This window comes from Papaver somniferum, chromosome 10 (assembly GCF_003573695.1).
Source record: "Papaver somniferum cultivar HN1 chromosome 10, ASM357369v1, whole genome shotgun sequence".
NCBI classification, from domain to species: Eukaryota; Viridiplantae; Streptophyta; class Magnoliopsida; order Ranunculales; family Papaveraceae; genus Papaver; species Papaver somniferum.
In genome coordinates, this window is record NC_039367.1 from 157,128,125 (window position 1) to 157,154,649 (window position 26,525).

A 26,525-nucleotide genomic window follows, 5' to 3' on the forward strand; every position below is an offset into this window, starting at 1 on the left:
ATATATCACAGACGAAATATATCGAAAGCATATAAAGAAACTCATGCCGACATAGCCAATTAGTTGGGCATTCGGAATACCGAGTAACCAATCGGAAAGTTTTTACATGAACCGGACGCATATGTACTTAACAGTCAACACTGCATATAAAAGGTTTTAACTTCAGATTTTTCGTTGACAGGAAACAAATTATTTTCTGAACACATTATATACTCCATCCCTTTTTAATGATCCAAAGAGGTGAGCAATTTTATGACCCTAGCCCGTGCATTGCACTGGCATAAAAATCCTTGTTTTTAAAATATTTTCACTCGGTAATTGTCCATAGGGTATAGGTTCATCTGCATAACAACTGTTCATCAGTGTAGTTTTTGTATCAGAACGACTGTTTCTGTGCCAAATTGTTCAATTTTGAGCAAAATTTGGGAATATTTTGGATTAACAAATAGTAGTTGTTAGGCATGGCGATTTTTAGGCAATGGGACAAATTTTGGGTCATCAAATTTTTTGGCCAACTAGGTAGATTTCGAGTAAGAAAATTATGGGTCATAACGATATAATTGAAGAAAGATATCTAACTGTTTGAATTTTGAAAGCTGTTTAAAATAAACCTAGTCAGGCACCTGTTTGGCTGTTTCTTTAACTGAGAAGTTTCCTGTTTCTTGTTATACACGCAATTACCGTCCATAAAGCCGCGTTTATTTCCTTTTCCTTGTTCTTCCCTGTTTCGGAAACTCTTGAACTCTATAAATAAAGAGTTTGCTTACTCTTATTTGTGTTTCACATTCTTTTTTAGGTCTTATCTCCAAACAAACGAGAAATATTTCTGCTGGGATTTAGTTTATCTACAAATTCGTCTACAGACATGAGTTTCTTGACTCCTCCTTCGTCAGATCTGGAGGATGAATCTGATAATGAGATTTATGATAAAGATCGGGGTAGTTATGAGTTTCCTATGGAAGAAGAGGAGGATGATGATAAGTATTATTCATATCAGTATGATGATTATATGTATTTGGATGATCAGGAGTTGGATAAGAATCTCAAGATGCTTGGTGAATGTGCTCAACCAAATAAAGTCGCACCAGCAGATGCCACCGCTATTAAACTGGGAAATCAGGATTCTGCAAATACAAAATTCATCTGGAAGATTGAGAATTTTCGTAGCCTGATGGATAAAGAGAAACACTACTCTGATGTTTTCTTTGTTGGCAATTATCCATGGCGTGTATTTATGTATCCAATGGGAAACGATACAGATCACATATCGATGTACCTTCAAGTTGCGGACTGGGAAAATTTGCAATATGGGTGGAATAGGTGTGCACAGTTCAGTATTGCGATCGTCAATCAATTCGATAACAGGAACACAGTGAGACATCAATCGGCGCCAGAACTGCAATTTAATGCGCTATTCACTGATACGGGTTTTCAATTGTTCATGCCTCTTAGTGCACTATACGACCCTGATAGAGGGTACGTCGTAGATAATACTTGTATAGTTGAAGCAGAGGTTAAGGTCACGCAAGACTACTGGAACTTTTATGATTCTCGAAAAGAAACGGGTTATGTTGGTCTTACGAATCAGGGAGCAACATGTTATCTGAACTCTCTTCTCCAGACTCTATATCATATTCCTTACTTCAGGAAGGCGGTGTACAATATGCCAACTGAGAATGATTCGGCACCAGGAGGAAGAATCCCTTCGGCTCTGCAGACTTTGTTTTATAACCTTCAGTATAATGAAGATAGTGTCGCGACAAAGGAGCTCACGGAATCTTTCGGATGGAATAGACAGGATTCTTTCATGCAACGTGATGTGCAGGAACTTAATAGGGTTCTGTGTGAAAAGATTGAAGATAGAATGAAGGGAACTGTTGCGGAGGGAACGATACAACATTTGTTCGAAGGTCACCATATGAACTACATTGAATGCATCAATGTGGACTACAAATCTACTAGAAAGGAGTCATTTTATGACATTCAACTTGATGTCAAAGGCTGTAGGGATGTTTATGCTTCTTTCGACAAGTACGTGGAAGTGGAGCATCTTGAAGGTAATAACAAGTATCACGCTGATCAACAATATGGTTTACAGGATGCAAAGAAGGGTATCCTTTTCACTGACTTCCCACCTGTTCTCCAGCTCCAGCTAAAACGGTATGAATACGATGTTATGCGGGAGAGTATGGTAAAAATAAACGACCGGTATGAATTCCCCCTGCAACTTGATCTTGACAGGGAGGCTCACAAATACTTGTCTCCAGATTCTGATAGAAGTGTTCGCAATCGTTACACACTTCATGCTGTTTTGGTTCACAGTGGTGGGGGAAGTGGTGGACACTACTATGCTTTTATAAGACCAACACTCTCAGAGCAATGGTTCAAATTCAATGATGAGCGGGTAACAAAAGAAGATACCAAGTGTGCATTAGAGGAGCAATACGGTGGGGACGGAAGATACTCGAATGCATATATGCTCGTGTATATACGTGAAAGTGATCGAGATAAAATTATTTGTAACGCGGATGTGAAGGAAATTGCTGAACCCCTGAGTCTGGGGAGCACAAGAAGGACGAGTTGCAAGGTTTGAAAACTCTAAAGGTGTCATTCCATCATGCAACAAAAGATATTAGACTTCCAAAACATAGTACAGTTGGTGACGTGATTAATGAACTGAGGACAAAGGTTGGGCTGTCTCATCCCAATGGGGAACTTAGATTGCTGGAAGTTTTTTCCCATAAGATTAGTAAGATTCTTCCACCTAGTGAAAAGATTATGCACATTAATGATCAATACTGGACGGCGACTCTACGGGCAGAGGAAATTCTAGAGGAGGAGAAGAACTTGAGTCCTAAGGATCGCTTGATTAGCGTTTGTCATTTCACAAAAGATGCAAATGGGTTAAAGCATTTCGGGGAACCATTTTTGTTGGCCGTCCATGAAGGAGAGACTCTAGATGCAGTAAAACTGCGCATACAGAAGAAATTGCAGTTTCCTGACGAGGAATTCGTTAAGTGGAAATTGGCATATTTGTCATGGATGGGTCGAGTTGAGTATCTTCAGGACTCGGACATAGATCCCAACCGTTTTCCTAAAAGTAATTATGGAGCTCGGGAGCGATACCTTGGCTTGGAGCATTCTGATAGTTCCCCTGTAAGAGCATATGTAGCCAGTAAAAATCTACATATAGGGTAAAGAAAAAGAGACAGGATATCATCATTCATTCTTTACTAAGTAGACACTCGGTTAATTTTAATCTAATTTTTATTTACTAGTGCTTAAATGAAAAGAAAAAGTTTCTTCTGTGAGTTCAGTAAGCTTAAAATAAAAAGATTTGTCAGAATGCTGACTAGAGAAGGCAAGTCTGAATGACAGGGTTGCACTTTTGAACAGTTAGCTTATGCATCTCATATATGCACCTCGAGGACACCATTGAGGGGAAAGAACGTTCCAACACCTTTCTTCTCATCGCAAACCTGAACATAATGACCTGCAAACCAAATACAGACAATAAGACCAAACTGTTAAAAACATAAGTAATTTGTGACTATTCCAGAAAGCCCAATAAGTAAAGCCCAATAATTATCTACACTAAATAAAACCCAATACATGCTAGAATCTTCTAGGCCTTTTTTACATCAAGTATTATCTAGAGAATTCTTTTCTCTAGAATTTTCTTGTAATATCTAAGTTGAGAGTGTAAAGAAGAGTCTAGATAGAACTATCTAGAGAAGTAAGTAGTTGGTCATGAAGCCTATAAATAGGCATAGGATGGATTCATTTGGGATCATCCAACAACAATCAAAAACTCAAGTGAGTAAACAAGAGTTAGAGTGAGAGCTAGAGTTTAGAGTAAGAGCCAAAGTGCCTCTTTGTAAACAACTAGTGTAAGCCAAAGTTGCTACACAAGCCTCTTGTAATATTTTCATTTTCATATTAATATAAGCCTCACCTTTCAATTAACCAACCTCTCTTCCTAAATTCATTTCCATAAACCCATCACATTTTCGAATTGTGCCAACAAATTTGGTATCAGAGCAAACCTAACCCAGTAATCCTAAAACTCTACCCATGGAAATTAACCAAAGTATTCAAGGTTTCAATTATGCCCAAAGTCTAATTCCAATTTTTGATGGTGAGAGTTATGATTATTGGAGTTTACAGATGAAAACATTATTCATTTCACAAGACTTATGGGATTTTGTAGAAGATGGATATAAGGTACCCGAGTCGGCAGAAGCTCTATCGTCATGGACGGATGCAGAGAAAAAGGAGTACAAGGAAAACAAGAAGAAGAATGTTAAAGCACTACTATTTCTACAACAAGGGGTAAGCAAAACTATTTTTCCTCGAATATCGGTGGCGAAAACTTCGAAGGAGGCCTGGAATATTCTCAAAGTAGTATTCCAAGGATCAGAAAAGGTAATCTCCATTAAACTACAAAACTTATGGCGAGATTTTGATAATCTACTTACGAAAGAAAATGAAACTATCCAGAATTTCTTTTCAGGAGTTACTGGTATAGTAAATCAAATTAGTAGTTATGGAGATACCATAGAAAATAAAAGAGTTGTAGAAAAGATTTTAAGGAGCTTACCGTTCAAATTCGATCACATCGTCGCTGCCATTGAAGAGTCCAAAAATTTATCGACTCTCTCGGTACACGAATTAATGGGTTCACTCGAGGCGAACGAGAAAAGGATAAATAGGTTCGCGGAGCAACCGTTGGAGCAGGCGTTTCAAACAAAAATAAATTTCCGTGAAAAGAAAAATACGGAAGCCAGAAAAGAAAGCTCCAGAGGGGGATCGTCATCAACATCACCTCACGAGAAAGGGTCGACATCAAATCAAGGGCCCAAAAATTTCTACCGCGGACGTGGAAGAGGAAAAGGAGGTTACAGAAACAACAATCAAAGGTACGGAAAAAATTACTCCTCAAATATCCGTTGCAATGTTTCCAAAAAGTTTGGCCATGCAACCGAAAATTGTAAATATAAGTGCACCAAATGCGATAAATTAAATCACATGGAAAAAGATTGTTGGCTTAACGAAGCTAACTATTCCGAGACAAATGATTCTCAAAATCAAGTATTTTATTCCTGCCTCACCTCGCAACAAGAAGCACAAGGTATATGGTACGTCGATAGCGGATGCAGCAGCCATTGGAGGAACAAGAGATTCCACGGGTCAAGCTCGGAGATGGAAAGTTCCAGAAGGAAGAGGAGTTACATCCGTACGTACAAAGTCAGGTAAAACTCGATACATATCTGATGTTCTTTATGTTCCTGGCCTAGCTCAAAATTTATTAAGTGTTGGACAACTTATAAGAAAGGGGTACTCACTACATTTCGAATACGGAGAATGCACAATTTATGATAAAATTAACAAGGAATTGGTGGCAAAAGTAAAAATGTCAGGAAATTTTGTCTTTCCTCTATCTATGCCATCAATTGAAATTGTGCAATGAGTACCAATCATATAGATGAATGCAATCTATGGCATATGAGATACGGGCATCTCAACTACAGATCCTTGAAGGTTCTAAAATCAAAGAACATGGTAATTGGTCTTCCTAATATCAACGGTGGAGATAAAATATGTGAAGGTTGTATTCTTGGGAAGTTCCATAGACTTCCATTCACAAACAAATCGTGGAGAGCAAGAAGGCCCCTCGAAGAAAAATGGAGACATGCCATGGACGAAGAAATGCGAGTGATCGAGAAAAATAAGACATGGGAGCTTGTCAATCAGCCAATTGATAAAGAAATAATTGGTCTGAAATGGGTCTACAAGAAAAAGTATAATGAAGACGGTTCAATTCAAAAGCATAAGGCAAGTCTAGTTGCAAAAGGATATTCCCAGCAACCAGGAATTGACTACTACGAGACATTCTCCCCAGTCGCTCGCATGGAAACAATCCGAATGGTGTTAGCTTTGGAAGCTCAACTAAAAATGAAGGTCTACCAATTGGATGTAAAGTCGGCGTTCTTAAACGGAGAACTTGAAGAAGAGGTGTACGTCGAACAGCCTCAAGGATATGTCTGCAAAGGAAAAGAAAAAATGGTATATCGTCTCCGCAAAGCACTATATGGTCTCTAAGCAAGAACCGCGTGCATGGAACAACAAAATCGACAAGTATTTCCGAGATAATGGATTTGAGAAAAGTCCAAGTGAGCCATCACTCTACATCAAAAAACAAGGTACAAATTTTCTAATCATCTGTCTCTACGTCGATGATTTAATTTATGCCAGTACAAAACAAGAGATGGAAAAAAAGTTTAAGAAGGAGATGATGAAAGAATATGAGATGACAGACTTAGACTTATGCGATATTTTCTTGGGATTCAAGTAAAACAATCTCCAGAAGAAATATTCATTTCCCAAGAAAAATATGCAGAAGACTTACTGAAAAGGTTCAACATGATGGATTGCAAACCAATTGCAACTCCAATGGGTACCAATGAGAAATTGGTAAAAAATGATGGAGCGGAAAAAGTTGATCCAACCTTATTCAGAAGTCTAGTCGGCTCACTGATCTACTTAACAAATACAAGGCCAGACATCGTCGACAATGCTACCAGTATTGTTTCTCGGTTTATGAGCGAGCCAAGCAAGTTACACTATGCAGCCGCAAAGATAATTCTTCGGTATATCAAGGGAACGAAGGATTTTGGCATCAAGTATACAAGAGAAAAAGATAATGATTTAATTGGCTTCACAGATAGCGATTGGGAAGGTTCTATTGAAGACCGAAAGAGCACATCAGGATATGTTTTTTGTATGAGAACAAAAGTTATCTCTTGGAGTTCTAAAAAACAAAGTACGGTGGCACTATCGTCAGCCGAAGCAGAGTACATAGCATCAACAAGTGCAACATGTGAAGCAGTATGGTTGAGAAGAATAATGACCGACCTACAACAAAGGCAAAAGCAGCCGACAACTATCTACTGTGACAACATGTCTACAATTGCTATGACAAAAAATCCAGTCTTCCACGGATGGACGAAGCATATAGAGCTATGACACCACTTCATCAGAGAACTGGTAGAAAACAAGGAAATTGAGCTCCAATTTTGTCCAACACAAGAACAAAATGCCGACATCTTCACAAAAGCAGTCACAGTGGACAAATTCAATCATTTTAGAGAAAAGCTTAACATCACAAATTAAGAGGGGGTGTTAAAAACATAAATAATTTGTGACTATTCTAGAAAGCCCAATAAGTAAAGCCAATAATCATCTACACTAAATAAAACCCAATACATGCTAGAATCTTCTAGGCCTTCTTTACATCAAGTATTATCTAGAGAATTCTTTTCTCTAAAATTTTCTTGTAATATCTAAGTTGAGAGTGTAAAGAAGAGTCTAGATAGAACTATCTAGAGAAGTAAGCAGTTGGTCATGAAGCCTATAAATAGGCATAGGATGGATTCATTTGGGATCATCCAACAACAATCAAAAAATCAAGTGAGTAAACAAGAGTTAGAGTGAGAGCTAGAGTTTAGAGTAAGAGCCAAAGTGCCTCTTTGTAAACAACTAGTGTAAGCCAAAGTTGCTACACAAGCTTCTTGTAATATTTTCATTTTCATATTAATATAAGCCTCACCTTTCAATTAACCTACCTCTCTTCCTAAATTCATTTCCATAAACCCATCAGATTTCCGCGTTGCGCCAACACACATAATGAGATGAATTATACTGAAAAGAGTCCTGGCCAAAACCCATTGTACTATCCATCCATCTCAAAATACTTCCACTCCGTTAATCTATATCTCAACTTTCTAACAGTACTCTACTGCTAACCACAGAAAATATTTCATGAAAACCAATGCACAGCTTTCATAAAAGTGATAAAAAATACATGAGAGGTGATAAAAGTGACCTATCCTCAAGGGCTAATCTTGAGTCCGGCAGCTACTTTTCCTAACCTGAACAAGCTTCTTCAGCAGACAGCACATTCTTCTGTTCTTGCTTCTTTGCCTAGGAAACTAAGGGTTTTGATATCCAAAAGGTAATTACATTACGTCAACATTGGGTCAATTTTCTTGTACTTATCCAATATATAATGGTGGTAAAAGGACGCCATGAGCGTAAGACTCTGCTTAAGGCTTGCTGCTAGCAGCAACCACGGACAAAACAGAGAACTATGCTTCCGTCTATCACTTGCAAATTGCAATAAATAGCACCTTTCTTCCCAAACCTGAACATAAGGATTTGGAACTACCAAATACATCATTAAATTAACAAAGAAGCTAATTAATCATACTCGATCAACTTCGTCACAGTATTTTCATTGAGACATATTCAAAGAGTTCGCTAAGGTTTCAAACCCCATGGTAGTATATACTATATATACTTGATAGTTATCGTCTTCATCACTACCACTACTATCATTTCAATAATCGCATTGCACCAATGACATCAGATGCATAGATTTTCACTGCCCTGCTGCATTACTCTACTAAGAATTTTTTTGGTTAACTCCTTGAACATCAAACAGTCATGGCCATTACTCTAAAGTGTTGGTCACTTTTGGTTCTTGTTTTTCTTGTCATTGATGCAGCTAGTGGGAAAGTCTGAAATTGGGTTTCTATGTGCAGAATACAGAGTCTATTATTCACAAAAGACAGTTTATATGTTTCCTACAATCCAACTTTCCCTGCTGTGTTATTGACCATGCATTCCCATGATTGTTGTGCCAGGGTATACATTAATATATTGGCATGTAATTATAGCTTGCATCAATAATTCATATAATCCGCGTTTGTGTTTATATACGTACAGGGTTGTCATGGTTTGGATCTTCTCAATTCGGCAAGCACAAATCAAATTGAGAAAGTTGCATTTATTATTAACTTATGCAGTTATGCTTAATAGGCTTCAGAATTATCAACGCTTAATAGGCTTCAGAATTATCAACGCTACAAACGCTGTAGTTGTAAAAGTATGTCCCGGAGTTGTTTCATGTGCAGACATTCCAGCAATGTCGTCAAGAGACTCAGTAGCCATGTCAACTAATCAACTAATTGATTAACAATATGGACAGACTGATCAAAGCATAGGTGCACGAAAACAAGGTATTTATTCATAAAAATGTGTCAGATGCGAGTCTTTAAAAGCACCCTCCAGATCTTCAAGACAACTCAAAGACGTAATGAGATGAATTGAACCCAAAAGAGCTCCAACCTAGACCAATTTCTGCAATACCCCATTCACAAAATATTACTTCCTTAATCTAGGGCTACAACTTTCTAACTTCGCAGCAATGTTAATCACGAAAAATATTTTAACGAAAACCACGGCAGCTTTATATGTAAGTGCAAAATCAATACATGAGAGGTGACACAATTATCACTTTCAGTATAACAAAACAACCATAGAGCCAAATCATAATGAGAGCGGCAGTTACATGAAATATGGGATAGAGTACATAACGGTACCGCATATACATCTCATTGAAATTGAATCCTTCAGTGGACACGTAGCTCTTGGTAACTCAACCGACCTTGGAATACCTTCAGCAATGCGCTTCTTGCATATAAGGTTTCACAAACTCTTACGAAATGACTTATCTGTTATTACTGAAAGTGACCTTAGAGAATGTTTTCCTCATCAGACCCTTCGAGACTAAATTTTGATAACACAGCCAAGCTACAATCGATAACCCTTGGAGATTCAGCAATACTTGATGATTGATAACCCATTTCATTCACAAGAAAATCCGTAACTGCCGTAATGTTCTTCTCGGAATACTTCATACAATAAGGATGTTTCCTAACTGCTGTTAGAATTTGATCTTCAGAACACATAGGAAAAGCCACATAGAGAGGAGGAAGAAGATGCTTCCCAGATGTTTCTTGGAATCAAAATAAGGCAGAACCAGCCAAGGTGAAATGGGACTCCCCTTAACAGAACATTTCCAAAAGAGACAATATGGACACCCAATTCAATCACCACCTTGAGCAGAATTGCTGTCTCATATTCGAGATGCTCACGCATCCTTATCAGACATGCATCTGTGAGATCACTAAGTGTGAAGACAAAACCATGCAGGTTAACAGAAATACCTTGGACAAGATCTCTATGTTTTACTTAAGTGAACTTCGTACCGACAACAGGTTTTCAAGTGAGAGGATGAACATGCACATAGCTTCTAAAATGTTACTCCATCTTCTGCTGTTTGATTCGACGTCTTTTAAAGTTTAGGTCCTATGAACATCTAAATTTCTCCATCAAGACCATTATCAAGGCTTTCACAGTGCCTTTAGGTTTTCTTGCTATTAACTGTCACCAGAGTCATGGATACCATACGTGTCTAAAGTGTTTCAATAAGAAGTTCAACTAAACTGCATAGGTCTGGTCTGTCTATAGAAATTCTGGTTATCATCCTTTCAAATATAGCTGTATCTCTAAGCTAGAACAAGTAGAATGAAAATATACACAATAATTTAATCCTAGCTTAGCAGAAATCTTGTGTGGTCACTTTCGTGCAGTTGTATTTTCCAGCATAAATTTGTGTTTCAGCAGTTAAGAGATTAGAAAACCATGAACTTATAGAAAGCATACACTGTACCAGACTTTTAAAACAGCAGTGCACATTATAACCATTTAGGCAAAACAGGTAAATTCACATATAAGAAGGGAATAAAGTAAAAAAAAAAAAGCAGAAAGAAAATGTAAACAAGAACTTTATATTCAAATAATCTACGTACCCATACTCATCTCACCAAATCCTTCATTTCAGAAGTATCTCCTGGTAATTAACCAACTTGGAAGACCTTCATCGATGCAGGAGCTTCTTTCTCATACAGCTTCACAAACTTGTCCGTAAAGGACTCATAAGCCATTCTTGAGAGTGACGCCAGAGAAATTTTAAAGTTTAAACCTATCCTTCAAGCTATAACTGAAAATCCATGGGTTTTTTGCAATAATCAAAGAATCATAACCCATTTCATTCACAGGGAAATCAATAACCGCCATAATATTCTTCTCGGAATGCGTCACATGCTGGGGTTATCCTAAATGTCTTTTAAATTTGATATTCTAACCAACCCCATCTCTTGTAAACATCCACTTCAAGTTTAAGTGGCTTCACTCATTGATATCAAATTGTCAATCATCTTTAGAATTACAATAAAAGTTGTAAATAAGTGACTGAAACCCATGCCTTTAACCTTTTCCACAATCCTTTTAAATTTAGCAGCATCCTCTGTAAATGGTCTAATCTTTTCAGTTAACCATGCAGGTTAGCAGAAGTAGCATGGACAAGATTTCTATATTTTAACCAAGTGAACTTCGTACCTGCAACAGGTTGAACAGGCCCATGGCCTCTAAAGTTTTACTCCATCTTCTGCCATTTGATGAAACATCTGTTAAAGTTTAGGCCATCATTATGGCTTTCACAGTTCCCTCCGATTGATGTGTGAATAGAAACTTCTCTTCAGATTCCAGAAGACAAACCACACCCTTTGAAACGTGGAAACAATAGAATTTATCTCCAAGAATCGGCATACAGTTCTGCACTCGAAAATTAATTTGTAACGCAAAATGTGAACGGATAGCTAAACAGGTCAAATTGGAGAGGGCTACGAAGCTTAGAACCTTGCAGCATAAGATTCTTGAACGACGAAAAAACATTTTTCCCCTCATTCTACAAACCTGGATTGAACACCAAAAGGAAATCACAAGTTTAGCAATGCATGATTGAGTATTTAACTATCTTTTAGATTGTCGTGCTACTAATGGCTACCAGGGTCATCAGTACCATGTTTTGAAGAGTGTTTGAATAAGAATTTCAACTCAATTGAGTATGTAAGCCTATATATTCTGGTTACTATCCTTTCAAATATGGTTGTATTTCTAGTGTATTTGAGCAAAGTATAAAGGAAAATGAACAATAGTTTATCCAAGTGTGACTAGATACTTGTGTGACTGTTTTCGTGCAGTTGTACTTTTACAGCATGAATTTGTGTTCCAGCAAATAAGGGAATGGAAAATTATGAACTCAGAGAAAGCACAATCCATATAAAAGCTTTAAAATGGCCGTGCACATTAACACCATTTAGGATAAACAAGAAAAGTGGCAAGTACCGTTAAAACTGTGAGATAAATTCATTAAGAGAGGCAACAGCTGAACAAAAAGAGTAAAGACTACATACCAGTAATGAGTTTTCAGCTCTTCAAATCCTTTGTTGCAAAAGTATGTCTTGATAACTCGACTGACCTTGGAATACCTCTATCAATTCAGGAAATTCTTGTTCATACGGTTTCACAAATTTGTCCAAAAAGTACTTATCCACCATTACTGAAAGTGAACTCAGAGAAATTGTTTTCTTAATTAGACCATTGGAGACTAAAATTCTGATGATCGAGCACCTAGGGATAATCCTCTTCTTCAAGCTACTATTTAGAATCAGTGGGTTTTCCACAATACTTCCCATTTCACTCACAAGGAAGTCCATAACTGCGGTTATTTTCTTCACAGAAACCAGCATACAGTGAGGACTTTTCCTAAATGCAGTTTGAATTTGATCTTCAGACAAACCCCCATCTCTTGTAAGCATCCACTTTTGTTTTCCAAGTGGCTTTGCTCATTGTTGCCAACCCCTCCACAGCTATAATAAATGTCGTAACTAAAGGATTGAAACCCATTCCTTTAGCCTTTTCCACAATCTTTTTAAATTTATCAGCGTCTCCCATAAATGCCCTAGGTTTCACAATTAGATACTTAGAAATATTAGATTGAGGGACACCTTCATATCTCAAAAGCTCTATGTTGACCATCAACCTTTCTACTAAATTTACATTGAGAATCCAACAAGAACCTTTAACAGTTGTAATGACATTTTTGTCTGTATGAAGAATGCTTTTAAGCATATCATAGGAAGGGATTATAGTGTCTTTGAAGCTCGATTTCAGGACGAATGGGTTCCTTGAGATGAAGTTTGCTAGTCTAATTCCATGTAGCCCTTTAAATATGTAAAAATCCAATTTGGGTTTTATAGTTTCAAGAGGATCTGCTAACAGAAATTGTGGGAACTTAGTGATAAGTTTTGAAATGTGGGGTTTAGTGAACCCATAGTTTTGCTTAGAAAAGGTAATAGCTTTAGTTTCAGACAATCCACATGAATTTATCAGAAAACTAACAACAAATGAAGAATCAGAATCAGAAGAATTGACATTAATACTAGTAGTAGGCAAGGAACAGAAGAACATGGAACTAACCCTAGATTCAATAACAACATTTGGATTCTGTAATTCGAAGAGGAAATACCGAGTTGCTGCTGCTGTTGCTGCTGATAATGGTTCTCCATTAATGGCTGTTGTCGTTCTTTTGAGATTTGCTGCTCCCACCTGACCACAGAAAAAAACTAATTGAATTTCCAACTGTGACCGCATCTGGGAGGATTGAGATAAAAGCACTTCAAGTTATAAGAGTGCCCTTCATAGGTCGTTTAATTACATCATTGCCACTAGAGTAGGCACAAAAGATGAGACTGAGCCAGAGCCACTGCCTTGCAAAGTGTCACACCTCCATAATGCCTTTGCAAATTTCTGCGAAAGTGTAACTCGGCACCACAAGTGGTTCTTCTTCAACCAATTGCACTTCAGCCTTATAAATTTGTACCAATACAAACAGCTAACTCTTCAGGTTTACCAGCGGAAGTCTTTAACCTTCTTTCCCTTCACTTAAACTCATCAAATGCACCCCATGATACATTATATCCATGCCATACTTTACCAACAACAATCAGCCAACCAAGTTCACTTAGAACATGACTCAATCAACTCTTTTATTGCATCAAAGGGAAGAAACACAAAAATTTGTCCACTTGGGACTTACACAGACTTGTTCACCTTTGAACCAAGCCTTAGTCTTACAAAAACTCTCTTATTCACTCACATATGAAAACTCACTCTCACATATGTTCTCCTTAGCAAGCCTGTCGAATTTTCCCCTCATTAGGACTATTTATATAGCAGCTTTACTTGGCCAACCGTGCAGAACCGTTGTACACACTGGAGACAACCATCTGTCCCAGGGAGCAGTTCCATAATCGCCACTAACTGTGCCAACTGGCCAGTTCTTTTCTAACTCATGCCAATCATCCAAAAACTATTCTCTAGCAGTTAGAATTCTTATCCCACGCTTATAAACTCCTTTTTAACCGCTCCTCTTCATCACGCATCATTGGCATTCTTGTGAAGCTCGTAACTGACTTGCAACCGTCACTTGAGCCATGTTGCACGCTTGTTGCAACATACCGGATTCTATCTTGCGCCAACGTTTAGCACTCTTGGCCCTGCATGCCTATCATTCTAAACTCATGCACGTACATTCCTTAAGCTTCAAACATCAATGCCATCTCCATTAACTTACTCTAGTTGCTCATGCGTCATATATGTTCCACTACGCCAATTAGCTTGACAACGGCAATGCAACTCTTGCATTACCAACTTGTTTGCACTGCTCAGGCTTTGGCCCTACCTTGAACTAATACATAGACTAACTCTCAGTCTATTTATCTCTCGTTGCATCATCCTTGAGTTTGGGCCAACTCAGTTCCACGGATATGCATCTACGCCAACATCGCATGTTGCATCTGTCACTTGGCCATGTCTTGCCTTTTCCTTAATGAAGCTTCATTGTGTCGGCCAATAGCTTCATTCATTAGCCAAATGTATTTACAATGTAGTACTGCACTTGCACTACATTGGCCCTGTGGGTTTATGCCATTCTCGCACTTGAAAGTGTATACCGTAATACCGCTATTATGGATTGCGTTGCGCTATTATTGCTTGCGTTGCGCTATTATGGCTTCGCATTGCACCATTGCGGCGAAGTACTGACTTGGACGGCAACTCTGTAACTCACAATCATTATGCGTCACTTGTTGTACCGTAATAGACCTCCTCCACCTAATCCATTCAACGCCCTCGTTGAACACAACCAAGTATACTCATTATACTTGTTCTTCGACCTTGTACACTTCTGAGCCAATATCAGAATTCAGCAAACTTGTTTGGCCCTCATCTTTGCCAAAAAATTTATGCCTAGTACCAAATGCCATCACTTAGCTTACTGCTTTACCATTGATCTCATATATTTGAGTCTATGCTCGGCGTTGTGCACTACGCTTACACTGCTACTCAAATCATGCATCAATATCCAAATGCAAACCTAAAATTCTTATTAGCCAAACTTCCATGCTTTAGCTTGAATTTCTCCTTGAATCATTTGCGCCTAAGTGTACGTACTGAATGATTCTTTCCCAACTTTATTACGATCATTGTCATCGTCTTTCGACTTTTCCTTTTATCATACTCAACATGATAAGGACTTATAAACGACTTGGATTCATTTTTCAATCAATTTTGTTGACAACCCGCCTTTAACTGTTGTTCTCAGTGATCCTCATCAAGCACGTCACAAAGTAAATAGGGGTTCTTATTGCATAAGACACTCGTATACCATACTTCATGCCTTGCCAAATTCTGATTATGCAAACCTCATTCAAGAACTCATTTCTATGAGGCCATCAAGTACAAACTCTTTACACTTATGCCATGTTGCATACCCGTTCTCGAATGACAAGTTTTCTTTGCTCAACATCCATACGGCAAAATTATTGAGTGGCACAGCACAATTTACAAAACTGTGACTAACTATCTCTTGGACATATCATTAGCTAACACTTTAGATGTCCATATGCCATGCCTTGAAAGCCAATATGTCTCCAAATACTTCTTTGAATTGCATTGCTACTTGCCTGAAAAGTGTGTGTGTGCGTCTTTCTCTAAGGCCATGAGTTCTACCCAACTCATGCTTGTTGACAAAATGATTTCTAACTTGCTGTATTGCTTGCACTGTCGCCGCCCATCTGCCGTCGCGCCATTTTGCAATCTCCCAAACAACAACATCACTTCTACATCAACTAGGACCCTTGTCCTATGCTTTGCTTATTAGCTTTCAACTTGTCTTGTCATTGCATATGTTAGGCTTAATATGCTACTTGCAACATCTCCCCAATGAACTAGCTTTATAAATGAAAACACCTTCATTTATTACTGCTCTTACATGACAAAGACCATGTACCATTACATGATTGACCCACTTGATCACTTTTGGAAAGATAAAACTCCATTAACAACGCAACTTTCTTACACCAAAGCAAGGTATATACAAACTTTAAGACTCAAATAAAAGTATGAACAACCAAACCCTACACACAGAGTTTGCAAAAACCAACAACTCAAGATACATAAAACAAGGCCAAAAACACTCATGTTTTGGCATCAAAGTACTGCCAAGGGAGACAACAACACTTACTTGTTTTTAGCTTAGTTTCTGTTGTCGAAGTGAGCGACAATCTCGCTACGAGGTCTCTTCCTTGAACCTTCACTTCGTCCTTCACGAGTCTTGATGGAATGATCCCCATAATCATCCCCAACTGATGCCTTGAGTTGCGCCTTGAGTGGACAGCTTCTAGCGAAATGCAAACCTTTGCAAATGAAACATCCCCTATACTTCGGGGTTGAAGGGCGTAGTTCATCTTCCTTAGGTTCATGCTTACGCCTACTTCCAACATATTTTTCCTTCCCTTTAGCTATTCCTTCGCAGCTTTGCACATCTTCAGTCGTTGTTCTATTGGCAAGCTCTCTTACCGCCTGCATAGCCATCTAGATACTGTGCACTTTGCGCTTCTTAAGTTCAACAATCACACTTGAACTTGCGCCAGCCAGAAATTGGAACATATGATCTCCTTCACTCATACCACGCGTCTCTTGCACCAATGCAAAGAAATTTTCAACATAGGCATGTGGTGTACCTGTCATTTGTAGACTACGTAAACTTTCTCTTGCATACCAAGCACCAGTACTCGGACAGAACTTACATCTCAGTCCATCTTTCATGTCATTCTAAGACATAGGATTGGAATAACCACCAGCTTCATCTTCTTGCAACATAGTTCTCCACCAAACCTTTGCATCACCACCAAGGTAATTGCCTACGAGAGTTACTTTTTGTCCTTCCCCAGTCCCATTTGCCTCAAAGTATGCCTCAACGTCATACAAGAAATTCTCAATTTCTCTAGCATTTATGGAACCCACATAAATTCTTGGCTCGAAGACTCGATTTGAGCTTTCTTCATGCATGTTTGCCCCTAAAAACATGTCGTTACTGATTAACCCGCGAATGCTCGCCACTTCCTCTAACATTTGTTTCGCATGGCTTGCTAGTATGGTCTTTATGTCACTGAATTGCACCTTCAATTCAGTCACTTCAGCATCGGTTTCGCAATTCAAAAGGGTTGCATCAGACATCTTGTCTTCTACAACACATACCATGCCATCGAATTCTTTGAACCAATATGACGTTCTTCCTTCAAGTAGGTCTAGCCTGCTCTTATCTTCAGAAATAAGAGGATTTTCAGTGCCATCAGCACTAAAGTCAATGGTTAAATCACCAAGATCACCATACTCCTCAAGTTGATCGAACACACCCGGTAGTTCTTCGTCGACCATCATGCCGTTAGAACTCATTTCTAATGTAATATTTTGAAAATAACACGCCACTTACTTGCTCACGGGAAAATAGCTTAAGAGAGAAAGAATTGCTAGTGTATTATCCAACAAATACACTCGAACTGTGTACCAAACCTGGCTCTGATACCCGTAGTGTCACACCTCCAAAATGCCTTTGCAAATTTCTGCGAAAGTGTAACTCGGCAGCACAAGTGGTTCTGTGAATAGCTTTACCCAATTGCACTTTAGCCTTATAAGTTTGTACCAATACAAACAGCTAACTCTTCAGGTTTACAAGCGAAAGTCTTTAACCTTCTTTCTCTTCACTTAAACTCATCAAATGCACCCCATAATACATTCAATCCATGTCATACTTTACCAACAACAATCAGCCATCCAAGAACACTTAGAATATGATACAATCAACTCTTTTTATTGCATCAAAGGGAATAAATACAAAAATTTGTCCACTTGGGACTTACACAGACTTGTTCACCTTTGAACCAAGCCTTAGTCTTACAAAAACTCTCATATTCACTCACATATGCAAACTCACTCACACATATGTTCTCCTTAGCAAGCCTGCCGAATTTTCCCCTCCTTAGGACTATTTATACAACAGGTTTACTTGACCAAACCGTGCAGAAACGTTGTACACACTGGAGACAGCCATCTGTCCCAGGGAGCAGTTCCATAACGGCCACTAACTGTGCCAACTGGCCAATTCTTTTCTAACTCGTGTCAATCATCCAACACATGTTCTCTAGCAGTTAGAATTCTTCTCCCACTCTTATAAACTCCTTTATAACCGCTCTTCTTCATCATGCATCATTCGCATGCTTGTGAAGCTCGTAACGGACTTGCAACTGTCACTTGAGCCATGTTGCACGCTTGTTGCAACATACCAGATTCTATCTTGCGCCAACGTTTAGCCCTCTTGGCCCTGCATGCCTATCATTGTAAACTCATGCACGGACATTCCTTAAGCTTCAAACATCAATTCCAACTCCGTTTACTCACTCAAGTTGCTCATGCGTCATATATGTTCCACTACGCCAATTAGCTTGACAACAACAATGCAACTCTTGCATTACCAACTTGTTTGCACTGCTCAGGATTTGTCCCTACCTTGAACTAATGCATAGACTAACTCTTAGTCTATTTCACTCTTATTGCATCATCCTTGAGTTTGTGCCAACTCAATTCCATGGATATGCATCTTTGCCAACATCGCATGTTGCATCTGTCACTTTGGCCATGTCTTGCCTTAGCAAAATGTATTTACAATGTAGTTCTGCACTTGCACTACATTGGCCCTGTGGGTTTATGCCATTCTCGCACTTGACAGTCTATACCGTAATACCACTATTATGGCTTGCGTTGCACTATTATAGATTGTGTTGCCCTATTGTGGCTTCGTATTTCACCATTATGGCGGAGTACTGACTTGGCATGCAACTCTGTAACTCACAATCATTATGCGTCACTTGCACTACCGTAATACAAAGTAAGATGACATCTGGAAACTCAAATATTCAATTTTTCGCCTGTGCAAAGTGTTGCTTTCTCATATATTTGGGTCTGAGTATTTGTTTTCGCTTTCATGGGGTTCTGACACTTTTGAGATCTGTTGAATTAGGCGTTAGGCGAGGCTGTGCGCCAAGCCCTTTTCCTAGGCGTTTTTTTGTCTATGTGCCCCTTGCACGACTCATGCGCCAAGCCCTTTGTTTAGACGGTGCATTTGCACAAGTCACCCAAGCGGCGACTAGACAATAAAACGCCCAAGGCGCCAAATTTATTTTTTTTGTATTTTCTAATCTTTCCTCCAGGAGCCTAGGCCAAGGGCCAGGCCCCTTGCCACGCCTAGCGCCTAAAAAAACAGTGAATCGTTCACTAGCAATAGAAAAAACTTTTAACCATCTTTCTACTAATCATCAAACTTTAACATTAATGCATCATTTTTATTCTTTATATCCAAATAACAATGGTTCACCCACCGTAGATACAAAATATCGCATTATCATAGTTAGGCGAATCAAGAAGACTAATCATCACGAAAGAGAGACTCGCATCAAAGTGCAATGATATAATCCTAATGAGTTGTTACTATTGAGGTAAGCGATGACGCCATAATGTGGTTGCACGAAGATAAGGTTCACGTGTTAAGCGTGACACCTTTGCAAAGAAAAGGTTGACTTCCGCATATCAACGCGATGATATAGCGTGGAGATTTCCGAGATAATATGCGAACAATAGGGCTTTATTAGTTTTCATCCACTATGTAAGAGCCTATATAAGCGGCAAAAGAGCATTGTAAAATGGTTAAAATCCTTTCTAGTCTAATTATTTCCTTAAAGAAAGTTGTGTGAGTTCTAAAACTAGGGTTTACATATAACATCGATTGTAATTTCTTCATCTTCTTGATAATACTTGAGTTCGTGACTGCTTTGTGTTGATTCACTTACATAAAATCATAAGGGTGTAGTTATAGGTTTTTCTGTAGCTACACCCGTCGTGGGACTCACGTGGAACGACATACTGATGTTTTTCGATGAAAGATCGAAACGTGAGAATGATATTCAGAGCAAATAAAAAATTGCGCCTCGAATATATTTTATGACTAAAATTTTGAATAGGCGAATCAATGATTATAACACTTTTTGTGCTATGAAAGATGGAATAATGTGAATGATTTTTAGAGCCAATCAAAAGCCACCCCTGAACTATATTTTTAGGCGAAAAATTTAGAAAAAACGTTATATATTTTTTTGTATCATGATAAAATCACCGTATATCAGTTAGAATATTGTCCGAGCCACCATTCAGCTGTCATTCATCCAACCGATGCAGCTCATCATCCAGTCCAGTGTTCCGTAAAGTCAATTTTTGGTCAATGATCAATCATTGGTCAAGGGTCAAACAAAAGATCAAGTGGTCAAGACCCCGCCCTTCCGACCTGGTTCTTCGGTCCATTTTGTCTGGCCTACTTCTGCAGTCATGTTCGTCCGACTTGCCTCTCCAAACTCGGCTCGTAGACTCTACTCATCCGGGTCAATCCATGTATGTCAATATTTCATCTATATGGTGGGACAATCTATTATCCAGTTTGATAAATATGATGTCAGCCATGTTGCTAGTCGTGCTTCCAGTCAGTCAACAATCTAGTTTTCATCCATGTTATCAGTTTTACTGTCATCCAGTCTCCATCTATGTTTCCAGCCAAGGCAGTCTATCGGTCGAAGATCGACAGTCGAAGTCCACATCAGAAAGTCAACCACTGGTTAAAGTTAAGGCCCACCAGTCAAATCCGCTGGTATATATATGACAACTTGGCCTTTTTTCCACCGATCTAGTTCAAGAATCCTCCAAAAGTTTCTGGACTGCTTGTTGACCAAGTTGCAGTGGAGAAAGTTCTAGAAGGTTCCATATGACTTGCTAGCTAAGTTTATTCCATATGAAATTTATCTCGAAATTAGGGTTTAACTTAGATATGCAACTGTACAGATAGAGAGGAATCTCAACCTTTAGAAAGACACGCCTTGATACACGAAAATAGACGAGCAAATCTTAGAAGGGATCAGAAATCATTGTAACCGACAGATCAATAAAATATCTCAGGCGAAACTTGCTGAACCACGTTAAATTTGCGTCTCTCTCATTTATGCTTATTTTGCGTAAAACCATAGTTTATATCATCATCATCATCATCAAATCAATTATGTTAGGTACTTGGAAATATCCCGGGATGCAAACAATATTATACAAAAAAAATTGTGCTCGAGATTTACAAACACAAAGGAAGCATTGTAAATGCGCAGTTTTCTTCGCGTATCTAATTAGACAATTGAGTTGTATGAAAATATCTTGACGCAGTAACTTGCTTGTCATGGTACACCGGGTTTTGATGTCATATGCATGGGAATCCCATAGTAGAGATCGAGTATCTATTAATCACGAGTTCGATAGCTCGAAGACTTGAAGTTAAATTTCTTAACCAGCTAGCATTAGCTTTTATTTATTTTTCTCGAAGAGACTTTAGAGGGTGTTCGGATGATTTGTAGTTTGTGACCGCAAAGATAATAGGAAGCATATTGAAAAGTACACCAACTCTGTTGATTAGTTATAAGCATTCCATCTATTTAGTGCCTACTTTTGGATTTTAGGAGATTTTTTTATAATCTGTGTACAAAACGGCTACTGCTTCACAATTAACTAATAAACAATAGTCGATAAAGTAGGTGGGCGTATCTTGCATTCTTATATACTCTGAACATAACCTATTCCTAGAAGTTTCTATGGACAAGTTCTACATGATCAGAACTACAGATATTAGTTTAGTCGACAGTATGTCCATTACTGTAGAATTCGAATAACAAAGATAACATACTAACACAGTAGCAGAGAGAGAGGATGATAAAAAGAACCATAAAAAAAAAGATTAGGGGAAAACTTTTTATCAAAGCCACCCATTATTAACCTGAAGTCAAATATTCTTGACCAAGTCAGCTTTCCCTTTAGTAATAGTGGTTTTTCCCTATTAATTATCTAAATAAACATTCTGCAATGGTGGCAACCGGACACCATCAACATGTATAAGATCCGGCTTAAAGGTGAATAAGGCGCTCACCTATGCGCACGAGGCAGATAGTGAGTGCCTCACCAATAAGGCGCCCAAGGTACAAAAGGAAGGGGAGCCACTGCCTTGAACTATATTTTTTCTGGTCGCCCTAGGTGGTAGGCGAAGCGAGGCAAAGGGCTTTGCGCCTTGCCTGGCCTAGCGCCTGACAGTAGGCTACTAGTATTAACCAAGGACAACATAGAGAACTTAGCTTTCTTTCTAGTATTTTTGATGAGAAGAAATAATGTTCCACACTACCACTCCAGCGGTATAACTGAATCTACAGCATTCAGGGAGACAAGACTATGGCTATGATGAGTTGTTGTGGTGAACTTACCCCATTCAAATCCCTTCCTTTTGAACGGCTTCCAAATACCTGACTTTTTGAACGGCTTCCAAATACCTGAACGTAGATTGTAAACATACGGTGAATATCCATTGCAGGGATCATATGCTATGAATTCTCCTTTCATCTTGTTGTACTCAATTTTCTGAAATACGAGTAGAAATTTTGATGTAGCTCATGGTGGTCCTGAAACCATGGAGACGTGATTGAGTGCTTTTTTACCCAACATTTGGTATTATAATCAAGCGCCCATATGAACGCCACATCATGAGTTTTTGACGAAGGATCAAATAGGCACAAATTGCCTTCCAACTCAAACAGTTGATACATATCTTCAAAGTAGCTTCTAGTACCCAGTGAATCACTAGATGGCTTAACAATTTCAATGGTGCTAAATTCCTCAGTTTCTGTACAGAATGACAATATTGAGTTTGATAGGCTAAGGCAAACATGGTTCTCCATCCAATATGTGAAACGATCAACCATCCAGTAAAAAGTCCCGTCAATAAATACAGGCAGGGTTTTTCTACTTGGACCATAAGTGTAGCTACCAACACTTCTTTTGCGCTTAGTTCTTAAGTTAAGAATCTGAAAGTCCCAGATCTTCGTACCACGTAACAAACGTACACAAAGCACTTCATATTCCTTCTTAAGTGGATGGAAGTAAAATCCACATACACGAGAATGCCTATCTGGGTTAGTCACAATTACTTGTTCTTTTGTAATCGGATTCCAAATACAGAAAAGCTGTACCAAACATGGATTTGAATAAAAGAAACCCATCAAATGAACCACATAGAAAAATTCCCCCCTCGCAATATGCATCATATGATCTAAGGTCCAATCTTGTAGCCAAAGATCTCCCATAGTCATTAAAAAGAATAAGTTTGATGTTATTGCCATCGTATTGCTCAAAAGACTGCACAACAAGTATTGGAGTAGCTCGGCCTCGGTCTAGGTGTGTGCGCAGAAAGAACGGATCCGTGGTTAAGTCATATAATACGTCATTTGAATTAGTTCGCCAGAGATGGAAGATGCACTTTGCTGGAAGTCTAGCAAGTATGTTGGTGATGATATCATAAGGAAGATCAGGTATAGGTGTAGGATTTTCCTCAGTTGCTTGAACATATTTGTCGACTCCTTGTGGTAATTGTTGAAGATGTGCGCGATTCTTTGCTTTATCTTTTTTTGTACGACAAGTATCCCAAAGGCATGGAATCCATGGATGTTTTCCCATTTAGATGAGTCTATACAGAAGTAAGATGATCAAAGAGAGGTTTTTAAGATTCTAAAGGATATTAATATGAGGTTACCCACACGGGGAATACAATATATTTATATAGAACCCGAGACGGAGCCGGTGCCGACGTATGCGAAACCGACCAGGATCAGAAATAAGAATAGTAGTCCACTTTGCCACGACTCTTAATTTGAAGTTAAAAGTTTATACGAATCTAGTAGCCCCAAGAGTAAAAAGACTGAAAGTTATTCCCTCCATTTCCAGAAAAGTGAAACTTTCATTTTTCTCCAATGTGGCCTATTTTAAGGGAAAACGAATATAAAAATAAAAATGATAGTATGGAGATAGTACTTTTGTTTACCTGAACAGCTGCTTCAGTAGGCAGCATATTCTTCTTTTCTTGTTTTCTCGCCGAGGAGACTTTAAGGGTTTTGATATCCAAAAGGTAATCACATTAATTACATCAATACTGGGGTCAATTTTGTTTTACTTATTCAATAATCCTCATCTATATACAATGGTGGTAAAAGGAAGCCATCGGTAAAAGACTCAAGTTAAGTTTTGTAACCTTTGTAACTGGCAGTAACCAAGAAAAAAAAGCGAGAACTAAGCTTTTCGTGTATCATTTTCCATGAATATACTGGTCTTGCTACCACCCAGAACTTTTCTTCTCATTCCGAACCTGGTCATAATAACATATGGTACCAAATACTATGAGACAATAAGTCAAATCAAGTATAAAAATCTTGATATGAGCTGACGCTTAAACCACTTGTTATACTAATAGGTCTACTTAAAATAGATGTTTAAGCATTTTTTTTAAGAATTGGAAGGATACGTTGAAAAGGAAAAGAAATTTTACAATATGTACAAAGCTAGTTCATAAAAACCAGTTGCAACAATAGAAAAGGAAAACAAAACTCTACACCGATATAACTGTCTCCCATTGAGTTAATACTTGATTCACATAATATGAACCAAAAGATCTTAGCTTAACAGTCCACAAATGCAGAGTCTGCTTAATACTCATCTTAATCTCCTCATCTGACTTATGTCTTCTCCCATGCATTCCATCGTTTCTCTCTAGCCAAATCACCCAAACAACTGCAAAAGGAATAAGTTTCTGCAGATCCTTCTTTACTCCATTAAACCTGAAAGTGTTCCAGATTTGCAGCAGAGAAGTAAGTGATTGCGGCATCACCCAAGTCACCTTACACGAATTAATAAAATAATTCCAAATGTCTGTGATTCCTGGACAATGCATAAAAAGGTGGATTTGAGTTTCTGGCTCCCCGTTACAGAACAAACACATGTTGCTGGCAATATGTACTCCCCTATGTTCTAGCATTACTCTTGTAGGAATGGAATTATCAAAACCTGCCCAAAACAAGAACGAGACCTTCGGTGGAATGTGCTTAATCTCCAACAATTCTGTAAATTCCCGTTCAACATCTTCTCTATTCAACAGCTCAAAGAGCTTTTTTGAAGAAAAATCCCCTTCCAAGAAATCCTCTTCACCTTCTTGTCGAAATACTGAATTTAAATCATCTTTTAGTTCTAACAAATCAATTCTCTCCGTAGGATTAAGAACCCTGCTAAAAGATAAAGTCCAACCATTTCCAATTACTTCTGCCACAAAACAATGCTTCTGCAAGCTTATCTTAAATAATCTTGGAAACTTACTCTTAAAATTGGTTTAATGAAACCACCAATCATGCCAAAATCGTGTCTCATTCCTACTTCTAACTTTAATCTCTATACACTCCTGCAAATCTTCTTTGCTTTTTAAAATTATCTGCCACATGCTCCTTCCAATAATGCACTTCTCCTCTGCTGGTACTAGAAATTCTGAATCCGTATTACTCTTTTCAGCCATAATCAATCTCGCGCAAGCTCGTTTCTATTTTGAATACCTCCATAACCATTTAGCCATCAAAGATTTATTAACCAATCTCAAATTCCTCACACCTAGACCTCCATTCTGTTTTGGTTTATTAATCTTACACCATGAAACCCAACTCATCCTATTGACATCATCAGTCACACCCTATAAGAATTTCCTCATAATAGTATTCAGCTTTTTCTCCACAGACACAGGAAAATGGAAAAGACAAAGGTAATAAGTGGGAAGACTTTGAAGAGCAAACTTGATTAGCGCCAACCTACCAGCCTTGTTAAGATACTTATTCTTCCATACTGCAAGTCTCTTCTGCATTCTATCAATTAGCACATCCCAAATTGCAATATTCCTGTGAGAAGCACCAATTGGCAAGCACAAGTAAATAATAGGCAGATCTGCAGTTCTACATCCAAGCTCCAAAGCTAAGTCCTCGACTACCTCGTCAGCTCCAATACTTGTCATTGAACTCTTCTCCAGATTGAGCTTTAACCCTGTTAAGACCTCAAAAATAACCAGGATAACAAGCAGTATCATCAACGAATTGAAGATGAGAGACCATAGTTCCTCCTTCTTTAACCTGAAAACCTCCCAGCCTTCCATCTTGAACAGCCTCATCCAGCAATTTAGCTAAAATCTCTACAACCAAAATAAAAAGAAAAGAAGATAAAGGGTCTCCTTTTCGAATACCTTTTGATGGCTTGATTCTACCAGTAGCAACACCATTAACAAGAATAGAAAATTGCGTAGAAGTTACACACCAAAATAACCACTTCACCCATCTATGACCAAAACCATGTTTTTTGAGAATCATAAATAATGAATTCCAATTCACATTGTTGAAATCTTTCTCCATATCTATTTTACACAAAATATCAGGCTTCTTCTGCTTCAA

At 38.3% G+C, this 26,525-nt stretch overlaps 2 protein-coding genes across 2 annotated transcripts; one reads left to right on the forward strand and one right to left on the reverse strand.

Moving 5' to 3' along the window:
• The first annotated feature begins 865 nt into the window (after positions 1–865).
• Positions 866–3,198, forward strand: LOC113316661 (ubiquitin carboxyl-terminal hydrolase 12-like). The gene is made up of 2 exons (XM_026564815.1): positions 866–2,542; positions 2,575–3,198. Exons 1-2 carry the CDS (start codon positions 866–868, stop codon positions 3,196–3,198), a joined length of 2,301 nt encoding a protein of 766 aa, XP_026420600.1.
• A 21,457-nt stretch (positions 3,199–24,655) lies between these two features.
• LOC113316662 lies at positions 24,656–25,609 on the reverse strand. The gene is made up of 2 exons (XM_026564816.1): positions 25,474–25,609; positions 24,656–25,362 (listed from the first exon to the last, which is right to left on the reverse strand). Exons 1-2 carry the CDS (start codon positions 25,607–25,609, stop codon positions 24,656–24,658), a joined length of 843 nt encoding a protein of 280 aa, XP_026420601.1.
• Between the last annotated feature and the right edge of the window lie 916 nt (positions 25,610–26,525).